Source organism: Oryx dammah, unplaced genomic scaffold, assembly GCF_014754425.2.
Source record: "Oryx dammah isolate SB20612 unplaced genomic scaffold, SCBI_Odam_1.1 HiC_scaffold_28, whole genome shotgun sequence".
NCBI classification, from domain to species: Eukaryota; Metazoa; Chordata; class Mammalia; order Artiodactyla; family Bovidae; genus Oryx; species Oryx dammah.
Window position 1 is genome coordinate 17,265,027 of NW_024070212.1, and position 11,770 is coordinate 17,276,796.

General features: G+C 44.0%; 1 protein-coding gene across 1 annotated transcript; it reads right to left on the bottom strand.

The window, feature by feature from the left end:
- Positions 1–1,661: 1,661 nt before the first annotated feature.
- CUNH1orf68 (chromosome unknown C1orf68 homolog) lies at positions 1,662–3,497 on the bottom strand. The gene is made up of 2 exons (XM_040230611.1): positions 3,475–3,497; positions 1,662–2,679 (listed from the first exon to the last, which is right to left on the bottom strand). Exon 2 carries the CDS (start codon positions 2,656–2,658, stop codon positions 1,855–1,857), a length of 804 nt encoding a protein of 267 aa, XP_040086545.1. The 5' UTR covers positions 2,659–2,679; positions 3,475–3,497; the 3' UTR covers positions 1,662–1,854.
- Positions 3,498–11,770: the final 8,273 nt, after the last annotated feature.

Consider the following 11,770-nt stretch of genomic DNA (forward strand, 5'->3'; position numbering starts at 1 on the left):
GTCTAATGATAATGTTTCATTTTTATCTGTATGTGTCTGTTAAAATTTTTACATAGCTCATGCAACTTAGTGATTTTTAAACAACAAATGTAAAAAAGCATTATAGCATGTGTGCTTGGTCATATCCAACTCTTTTGCAACCCCGTGGGCTATAGCCTGCCAGGCTCCTCTGTCCATGGGATTTCCCAGGCAAGAATACTGGCCTGGGATGCCATTTCCTTCTCCAGGAGAACTGCTTGACTCAGGGATCAGACCCTATCTCTTGCATCTCCTACATTGCCAAGCAGATTCTTTACCAACTTTGCCACCTGGGGGAAAAGCATTAGATGCTTCTGTCAATTGCAGAACAAGCTACACTTTGACCTCCCACACTGAGGTGCCACATGGTGGTACATGAGGAAATCATGGTGTTGGACAAGATTGCTCCCAGCTCTGAGCGGGTGTCCAGTGACTGGGCTGCAAGTTGATAGCATTTGAATAGCAGGATGGAGTATGATTGTGGAGCCACAGGTGATTTCAATGTGTAAAGGCAGCACAGGAGTCCAGACAACTTTCTGTCCCAGGGTGACTCAAAAGAGATTGCTTAGAAACAAACACAAAATTCTCTATTCTTGTAAAAAAGCATCCATTTATGCATTCATCAAACACATCTCCAGGGCTCATGCACCAGGCCTTGCTGGGTTGCTTTGAACATCACTTATCCCTCAACCTCTTCTTTTAATGTGTGTGTTTATAGTCTCTAGTTACTAAAAAATAATTTACTCCAAGCCCTCCAGAGTTAGCAAAGCCATGGATAAAAAGGTGCTAATGAGGAGGTGTGCCTGGCCTCGGGACCCAAATGATTGTCCATGAGGCTTAGCTTCCTCTCTGAAACCTCCCACTCACTACCTGGGCTGTCTCTCTAGGGCTGACAGGGAGAATGTCTACCTGCTTCAGGGCAGCTTTAACTTCTTTTTTCAACTCTTTACTCTATGGTGTCAGGAGGGCAAGCTTATCAAATGAGAAAACATAAGCCATAAAACCCACCATGAGTTCAAGTCCACTCACACAGAAGCTGGTACATAACTGTGATGCTCCTGGGAAGACCTGATTCCACACTCCCTTCTCCATTCAGGATGACAAACTCTGAGTTTACATACAGTGGTCATGCTACCAGGACAGACTCATCAAGGCCATACCCTCTCCTCAGATTGATCAGAGGGCAAAAGAGAGATGTTCTTTAGTCCCCAAATCTTCCACCCAGAACCTGATAACATTGATTGCTGCTAAGTTGATTCAGTCATGTCTAACTCTTTGTGACCCTATGGACCATAGCCTGCCAGGCTCCTCTGTCCATGGGATTCTCCAGGCAAGAATACTGGAGTGGGTTGCCATGCCCTTTCTCCAGAGAATCTTCCCGACCCAGGGATCAAGCCTGCGTCTCCTACATCTCCTGCATTAGCAGGCAGGTTCTTACCACCAGCATCACCTGGGAAGCTTTTAACTTGCATAGGGAAGCTTATTCCCAGCATTCTAGGAGGCAGATGGGGGTACCAGCTCAGCCTGCTTGTTCATATTCTGCAGATGTTTCCTCTTGTTGAGAAACAAGAGTACAGCAGGGAAGGTAGATGAGTTTCTGATAGAAAAGTGTAAATATGAACCAAATAAACAGGAAGTCACTGTGAACTGCATTCAAAGCTTTATTCTTGCCAGAGTTTAGGAGTTGCGCTAACTCTGGTAGGCTGCCTTAATAACGAAGCAAGGTAGGGAGGTGAAGCAATGAGATTTGAATACAGGGAGGGGAGCAGAAGCTGGGGAGTCTCCCAGAAGGTAGATCAGGGTGGTAAGTTCTGGAGCAGAGCTGTTCTTCTGTATTTAACAGTCGCAGTCATCATCGCAATCACAGCATGCAGGACCTCGGGACCTCATGGGAATAATTCCTAGACAACAGCATCCAGAGCCGCAGCACCCAGAGCTGCAGCACCCAGAGCTGCAGCATCCAGAGCTGCAGCACCCAGAGCTGCAGCATCCAGAATCCTCACAACCACCAGACGATCCTGAGTTGCAGTCCTGGGGCCGTTGGATCCAGCGTCTCAGAGGACTCACCCCGAAGGTCCGGGGAGCCAGACAGCAGTAGCTGGTGGAACAAGGAGCAGAGCATGGATCAGGGACACAACATGAGGTGACTGAGCCTCTTACAGGAGCCTGAGCATAGTAGGTTTGGGAAGGAGCAGGGGTCTGAACATAGTATGTCTGGGTCTGGCAAGGGGCTGGGGATTTCACACAGGTCGTCTGGCATGGAGTAGGGCACTTCACAAACGTCTGGCAAGGAGCTGGGCATTTCACGTAGGTCGTCTGGCTTGGAGCTGGGCACTTCACAAGGGTCTGGCAAGGAGTTACATATTTCACATAGGTCTTCGTCTGGAACGGAACTGGACATTTTGCATAGTTTTGAGTTGGACACAGAGGTGGACATTTTACATAGGTTTGAGTCAGACATGGACCTGGGCATTTCACAAAGCTTTGAGTTGGACATGGAGGTGAGCATTTCACGAAGGTTTGAGTTGGACATGGAGGTGGGCATTTTACAGAAGTACATTTGGTACTCTGCACAACTCCCAATCCTGAACCTTTCACGCAAGATGGAGGGAATGCTGGCTGTTTCTGCTGGTCACACATCTTTCTGTGGCTTTGCAAAATCTGAAAAGAAAGTTCTCATTAGATCTAAGAAGGCTTCCAAGGAAACTTGCAGCTTCCTCTTTGGATAAAGTGGCCTGTAAGCGGTAGCCTTTTTGAGAAGGTCACAGATACTGAGATCTGGCTTTAGGACAGACTCAGAGTCAGGGATCCTAGGCTCAGCTCTTGTGACTTTATCTGAGATGGGTGCCTCTGCACAAGTCACTGCTCACCTGTGGGACTGTTTCCAAAGTGGAAAATGAAGAGAAAGAGTTTGATAGAGAGATCTCCGTGTTTCTACCCAACTCTTCAAGCAACTCGTTTCACCCACTCCAGCATCTGCATTATGAATTCTCCTGGGCAAATTGTCATTTCCCAACTGACTTCCCCTCCTCACCAACTCTCCCACAAGAGGCTTCTCTTCCTTCTCCTGCCTAGCCAGACAGGACCCAAGGATTCCAAATTCACATCACCAGAAGCTGAATCAACCTGAGTCTCAAGCTGATCCCAACAGAGGTAGGACAAATTTGAATAAGTTTCCACCTTTTGCTCTTTGGATCAGTGGTATTATCCTTGCATCTCATTAATGGACCCAAGGATGGCACAACTGAACTCAGAGAAGGAGAGTATGGTGGCCCAATTCTCTACAAAACCCTCTCACACAGAACTAATAGCTGGTCCTCTCCTCTCACACTCCAGACTCTGAGCTTCCAGCCAGTGACTGCCCTTTGTGTCTCATCCTGACCACCCTCATCCCAAGAGCCAAGTGTCACCAAGGCTTTCCTTCTTTCTGTGTCACTGTCCCAGGCATAGACTTACCCTCTTTGCTGATTGAGCAGGACTGGAAGAAGCCAGTGATCTGAGGAAATGGCAGTTGGGGACACCTTTTATAGGGTAGCAATGAGGCAATTTAATGGCATCTGAGTGAAGCATGAGATCACAAGGACAAGGGCTGGCATTGCATTGGCGAGATTCCTCCCCAGTATGCTTGGCCCATCGTCAGAAGCAGGGCATGTCTCTGCTTGACACTGAATTTTCCTGAACACAAGATAAATGATTCCTATCACTTTCTTCATGAAACTAGTCAGTCTTCTTCTTCTAAGAGTTTTGAGAGATGAGATGCCTGGAAGAGCTGCCGCTATGAAATGATTTCTACGTCACGTGAGTCTTCAAGGACTTGTTCAAGATGTAATTAGAGTCTCAATTCTTCACACATTGTACTAAAAGTTACACAGAATCTTCCCAACCTAAGTGATGTGTTCTTTCTGAGGGCTTCCATAGTGCTTCCTGCTGGCCTGAGTTGTTGGACCCGAAGAGTTTGGCCCTGTGGTCTCTGCCTCATTGTGGCAGCAAAGCCCCCCAAGAAATGGCTTGTTCTGGACTGGCAGCTTATTATAAGTTTCTTTGGGAAACTGGGTGTGTACTTGATGATCCCAGGCCCCAGACTCTATATCTAGGCTACCTCTTCTCTCCTCCTCATGCCCTATAAACTCCCTCATCCTAGCCTTCCTGGACTTCACTATCAGGTCTAGATTCACAAGGACCTAGAACAGGGGGAATTTAATAGAATGCTTTTTATATGCCATACAGTTCACAATACGTGTTCACTTATAGATGGTCCTGTAACTGAGGCCCCAAAAGATTAAGGAAGTTACTCCTTGTCACAAAGCAAGTAAATAACAAAGCGAGAGAGTTCAAATGTAGGCAGTCAGCTTTCATAAGCCATGGTCTTTATCTCTACAACATGTTGCCTTTTCTTTCTGGACATAGTATACTCCCTGAATCTCTAAAAGCCCAGATGGCACTAGTGGTAAAGAACCCACCTGCCAGTGAAGGAGACATAAGAGATGCAGATATGATCCTTGGGTTGGGAAGATCCCCTGGAGGAGAGAATGGCAACCCAGTCCACTATTCTTGTCTAGAGAATGTTATGGACAGAGGAGCTTGGCAGGCTGCAGTCTATAGGGTCACAAAGTGAAACAACCTAGCACCAGCATCTGAATCTCCACCTCCATTCCCTTCCCAGTATAGTAGATATAGGAAGAGAAATGGGAATATATGTAGTAGGCACTTATGTTCTTAAAGTACTCAATGTACTGCATACTGTCCTGGCTTCTTCACCTGTGTTAATTCATTTGATCTTCACAATAACCCTTAAACATAGGCTATGTTAGCCCTATCTTTTAATATTTATTTATTTGGTTGCATGGAGTTTTAGTTGCCTCATGCAGGATCTTTCATGGGATCCAGAGTGCATGGGCTCAGTAGTTGCAGTGAGCAGGCTTAGTTGCCCTGCAGCATCTGGGAATCTTAGTTCCCCAGCCAGGGATTGAATCCACATCCCTTGCATTGGAAGATGGATCCTTAACCACCTGGGAAGTTCCCCTGACCTATTTTTAAAGAAGAATCTAACATCCAAGGCCTAACCACCTCACCAGGGTCATGCCATTGGTAGGCAATGGAGCATCACTTGAATCCAAGCATGTTTAGTTTCAGAGTCACACTCTTCCTGTCAGGCCATGCTAGATTGCCCAATGTAGATTATTTTATTCCTGAGACTAGCACTGGTTCCAAACTGCCACTCCACTAGATCAGCCAGTCCAGGTCCCACCATGGGCCCTGAGGCCTCTAGGGTAAGAGGTGCTCCTGCATTTGTCCATTCAGTTCAGTTCAGTTCAGTCGCTCAGTTGTGTCCAACTCTTTGCAACCCCATGAATTGCAGCACACCAGGCCTCCCTGTCCATCACCAACTCCTGGAGTTCACTCAAACTCACATCCATCGAGTCCGTGATGCCATCCAGCCATCTCATCCTCTGTCGTCCCCTTCTCCTGCCCCCAATCCCTCTCAGCATCAGAGTCTTTTCCAGTGAGTCAACTCTTTGCATGAGGTGGCCAAAGTACTGGAGTTTCAGCTTTAGCATCATTCCTTCCAAAGAAATCCCAGGGTTGATCTCCTTCAGAATGGACTGGTTGGATCTCCTTGCAGTCCAAGGGACTCTCAAGAGTCTTCTCCAACGCCACAGTTCAAAAGCATCAGTTCTTCAGCACTCAGCCTTCTTCACAGTCCAACTCTCACATCCATACATGACTACTGGAAAAACTATAGCCTTGACCAGACGGACCTTTGTCGGCAAAGTAATGTCTCTGGTTTTGAATATGCTGTCTAGGCTGGTCCTAACTTTCCTTCCAAGAGTAAGGACCCTCAATTTCCCCAAGACCTGTAAGCTCATCAACACCCAGGCCTGACCTTGTACAAACAGAAGAGGAAAGAGATGATGTTTTATTGAAGCCAGGTACTTCACATGGGATAACTCATCAAATTTAGTCCCTACAATAAGTGTCTCAAATAAGTAAACAAACTAGCTCAAGCTCCCATAGCTAGAAGTAGTAGATGTAAAACCCAAGTTTATATTTGAACCTGGGTTTATATTTCAATTTTTTTCCTACCACAACAAATTATTCCTACCACAGCAAATGTTTCAAGTGTTAAAATCCAAAATGCTTTATAACCATTCCTTTAAGCCACTCAACAGACACATTCACAAAGCCCACTATCTTGTACATAGGATGGGATAGCCCCACTCTACAAGGAAGAAAACACTCTAGAAGTACAGCTCTTTGAAGGCATTTTAGAGAGACACTTCCAGGTACAAGTAGAACTCAGCCCTGGTTCTGATTCTGCCATTGCTCTGCAGTGTGATCCCACTGTGTCCTCCATCTCTGGACCTTTCCTTCTTACACTCTGAAATAACGAGCTAGATGAGGTCCCTTCTGGCTATGATATCCTGTGATTATAAGGGCTTGTTCTAGAAAGGAAATATATCCACATCCTAGTGGTCCATGGAGTTATTCCCACTGGACTGTAATTCCTGTGTTGGAAACTGTAGACATGTTCCCTGTATGTCACCTGCCTCTAGCACTGGACATGGGGAACTCTGACTAGATGAGTGAATGAATGAATGGAGATGCTTTGCATGGACAGTGCAGTCTCAATCGCCTCCTCCCTCTGTGCAGCAAGAGCCCATCCTGCTTTCCATCTCATGTCATCTGTGAGCTCTGATTGGCAAACGTCCAGCTCTGTGGGGTCAGACTCTACTAATGGGCTTGACATATTCAGGTAGCACTGACATCCCTGGTGAGAGATACTGGTGGTGCCACAGGTGGGTGGGTTGTGCCCCACCTATTCTATAGGCTGGGAAAGCAAGGCAGAGTTTTCAGATGACTGATGTAAGTGCCAGGATGAGTCACAGGGCTATCCCTACAAGGCCCTGTTTATCTCTTTACATACAAACTCATAGAATCAGAGACTGTGGACTCATGCAATAATAGTCCAGTAAACTCACAAGTATAGAGAATTGTGAATTCACAGAATAACAGAATCACAGATTCAGAATCCTGGCATCTCTGAGGTGGAGAGGACTAACACAAGTCATGAGGTCTGGTCTTTGCCATAAACTGGGTCAATACCTGCGTCATCGTCATCTGGCCTAGCTGTTATTCTTATGAAGATCTTCTGGTCTTTAGCATTCTCTGCAGTCCCACTGACTAGCTCATTTCAGGATTTACCACCTGGAGAATCAGCTAATGTATACTAGGTTATCTCTAGAGTTCTTTATAGCATTAGCTGTATGTGCTATAAGGTGTTTGAAGTTGTTCCCCTGAGTGTGTGAACAAAACCAAGATTTCAACCCCAACCAGGAAATCAGAGGGGGAAGTACCCAAGTTGACATGTTGTTCTCTGAGGACAGGGCCTGGATCTCCCCTCTTCTTGCAAGCTTTCTTTGATCAGGGTCTGTGGATGCTCTGAAGGTAAAAATCTGAGTTCTTCCTTTTCTGTGGAAAGAGGAAGTGAGAAGCCATCTCACAGGAGGTGGAGGGCACAGGACCCTTGATATCCAGTGAAAAATATCACTTCCGTGTCTGAGAAGATAGTATGGGGGTCCTCTCTGTTAGATCCTGTGTCTGTATGAGTCTCTGTTCCAGACTCAGCTCTAAGATCCTCTCCATCATTATTCCAGTGACAACTGGGGGTTCCCCCTAGATGACTGGGAGATTATATTGTAGAATCATGGAATGGAGGGCTAGTGAGGACATTTACAGGCATGGAGTTAACCCCCTATATTGTAACTGAGGCCTGCACAGAAGGAAAGAAACTTACTCAAGGCCACACAGCCAAGATAAGAGAAGATCCTAGATAGGAATTTCTGAATCCCATCTAGGGCCCATTCCAGTATGTGGCCACTCAGCAGGCCTGTTAAGGAAGCATCATCATCTGGCCTCTTTCTTGCCTCTCTCCCTGCCCTCAACGCCACCAAGGCTATCACGAGAGAAACCAATGCAAGTCCCCTAAGAAGCAGCCTCTACAGAACCAAAAGTGTTTTCACCATCTGTGGGGGAGGGTCACCCAGGATTCCCACTGTGTGAACCTATGGGTTGCTGAAAGATGAAAACCCCAGCCCACATGACTCAGAGCCCCATGGACTGTATCTTGGCCAAGGACACAGGGCAAGACAGCACCAAGGCCATTTGTTGCAAGGCCAGGAAACATTGGTGCCCAATTATTTTTCTTTCTCATGGATGGCCCCCTGGAGATGGTTTCCTTGAACTTCTGCCAGTCCTTCTCTAATCCAGTTATTCTTATATGAGACACACCAAGTAACTAGTCCCTCAGATTTACTACCACTTTGTAGAGCTGTTTTGTTGCACTTGGTCTTAAATACACTTTTCTGTAATTTTAAATAAAAACTGCCTCACCTTGGTATTTCAGGATGCAAAGGAATGCAGAGAAGCTCCATGTTCCCTCAGTATATCCCTGCAGTTAGACTCCAGGGATTGTGTTCCCGCTTGGACCCCTCCCTCTCAACTATTTCATTCGTCCTTCCAGTGCAAATAACATGTTTATCCTTTATCCCAACACTTTCAAGACCTCCATACAAAAGGCCAACTGCAATCCTATGAATGTATGCCTTTTCTTGTCAGAGAGTCCCCAGCTCTTATCACAGCTCTGCCAATCCCTAGTTGTGTGATCTTAGGTAACTTGCTGAACTTTCTGAATCTCATTCTCTTCAATCTGCAAAATGGAGACATTAATGATAAGATCATGTAGTTCTTCTGCTGAAAACACTCTAGTGATTTCCCATTCTGTTCTCAGTAAAAGCCCAAGTCCTTATAATTGCTTTCTTTTTTTTTTTTTTTTTTGCACATTTGGAAATTTTAATTTTTAAAAATTAATTTATTTTAATTGGAGGCTAATTACTTTACAATATTGTAGTGTTTTGTTGCCATACATTGACATGAATCAGCCATGGGTGTATATGTGTTTCCCATCCTGAACCCCCCTCCCACCTCCCTCCCCATTCCATCCCTCAAGGTCATCCCAGTGTACCAGCCCTGAGCACTCTGTCTCTTGCATCAAACTTGGACTGGTGATCTACTTCACATATGGTAATATATATGTTTCAGTGCTATTCTCTGAAATCATCCCACCCTTGCCTTCTCCAACAGAGCAGATATTCTTTACATCGGTGTTTCTTTTGCTGTCTCTCATATAGGGTCATTGTTACCATCTTTCTAAATTATATATATATATATCTTAATATACTGTATTTGTGTTTTTCTTTCTGACTTACTTCACTCTGTATAATAGGCTCCAGTTTCATCCACCTCATTAGAACTGATTAAAATGCATCATTTTTAATGGCTGAGTAATATTCCATTGGTATATGTACCACAACTTTCTTATCCATTAGTCTGCCAACGGACATCTAGGTTGCTTCCATGTTCTGGCTACTGTAAACAGTGCTGCGATGAACATTGGGGTACACGTATTTCTTTCAATTCTGGTTTCCTTGGTGTGTATGCCCAGCAGTGTGATTGCTGGGTCATATGGCAGTTCTATTTCCAGTTTTTTAAGGAATCTCCACACTGTTCTCCATAGTTGCTGTACTAGTTTTCATTCCAACTAACAGTGTAAGAGGGTTTCCTTTTCTCTGCACCCTCTCCAGCACTTACTGTTTGTAGACTTTTTTATAGCAGCCATTCTGACCAGCATGAAATGGTACCTTATTGTGGTTTTGATTTTCATTTCTCTGATAATGAGAAATGCTGGGCTGGGGGAAGCACAAGCTGGAATCAAGATTTTTGGGAGAAATATCAACAAACTCAGATATGCAGATGACACCACCTTTATGGTAGAAAGTGAAGAAAAACTAAAGAGCCTCTTGATGAAAGTGAAAGAGGAGAATGAAAAAGTTGGCTTAAAGCTCAACATTCAGAAAACTAAGATCATGGCATCTGGTCCCATCACTTCATGGCAAATAGATGGGAAAACCATGGAAACAGTGGCTGACTTTATTTTTCTGGGCTCCAAAATCACTGCAGATGGTGACTGCAGCTATGAAATTAAAAGACACTTACTCCTTGGAAGGAAAGTTATGACCAACCTAGACAGCATATTAAAAAGCGGAGACATTACTTTGTCAACAAAGGTCCCTCTAGTCAAGACTATGGTTTTTCCAGTAGTCATGTATGGATGTGAGAGGTGGACTATAAAGGAAGCTGAGTGCAGAAGAATTGACACTTTTGAAGTGTGGTGTTGGAGAAGACTCTTGAGAGTCCCTTGGACTGCAAGGAGATCCAACCTGTCCATCCTGAAGGAAATCAGTCCTGGGTGTTGATTGGAAGGACTGATATTGAAGCTGAAACTCCAATACTTTGACCACCTGATGCGAAGAGCTGACTCATTTGAAAAGACCCTGATGCTGGGAAAGATTGAGGGCAGGAGGAGAAGGGGACAACAGAGGATGAAATGACTGGATAGCATCACTGACTTGATGGACATGGGTTTGGGTATACTCCGGGAGTTGGTGATGGACAGGGAGGCCTGGCATGCTGCAGTTCCTGGAGTCACAAAAAGTTGGACCTGACTGAGTGACTGAACCGAATTGAACTGATAATGAGTGATGTTGAGCATCTTCTCATATGTTCGTTAGCCATCTGTATGTCTTTTTTGGAGAAATGTTTGTTTAGTTCTTTGGCCTATTTTTTGATTGGGTTGTTTATTTTTCTGGAATTAAGCTGCAGGAGCTGCTTATATATTTTTTAGATTAATTCTTTATCTTTTGCTTCATTTGCTATTATTTTCTCCCATTCTGAGGGCTGTCTTTTTACCTTGCTTATAGTTTCCTTCATTGTGCAAAAGTTTTTAAGTTTAATTAGGTCCCATTTGTTTATTTTTGCTTTTATTTCCAGTATTCTGGGAGGCGAGTCATAGAGGATCCTGCTGTGATTTATGTCAGAGAGTGTTTTGCCCATGTTTTCCTCTAGGAGTTTTATAGTTTCTGGTCTTACATTTAGATTTTTAATCCATTTTGAGTTTATTTTTGTGTATGGCATTAGAAAGTGTTCTAGTTTCATTCTTTTACAAGTGGTTGACCAGTTTTCCCAGCACCACATGTTAAAAGAGATTGTCTTTTCTCCATTGTATATTCTTGCCTCCTTTGTCAAAGATAAGGTGTCCATAGGTGTGTGGATTTATCTCTGGGCTTTCTATTTTGTTCCATTGATCTATATTTCAGTCTTTGTGCCAGTACCATACTGTCTCAATGATTGTAGCTTTGTAGTATAGTCTGAGGTCAGGCAGGTTGGTTCCTCCAGTTCCATTCTTCTTTCTCAAGATTGCTTTGGCTATTCGAGGTTTTTTTTTTTATTTCCATACAAACTGAAAAATTATTTGTTCTAGTTCTCTGAAAAATACCATTGGTAGCTTGATAGGGATTGCACTGAATCTATAGATTGCTTTGGGTAGTATACTCATTTTCACTATATTGATTCTTCTGATCCAAGAACATGATACATTTCTCCATCTATTTGTTTCATCTCTGATTTCTTTCATCAGTGTTTTCTAATTTTCTATGTATAGGTATTTTGTTTCTTTAGGTAGATATATTCCTAACTATTTTATTCTTTTCGTTGCATTAATGAATGGAATTGTTTCCTTAATTTCTCTTTCTGTTTTCTCATTGTTAGTGTAAAGGAATGCAACGGATTTCTGTGTGTTAATTTTATATCCTGCCACTTTACTTTATTCATTGATTAGCTCTAGTAATTTTCTGGT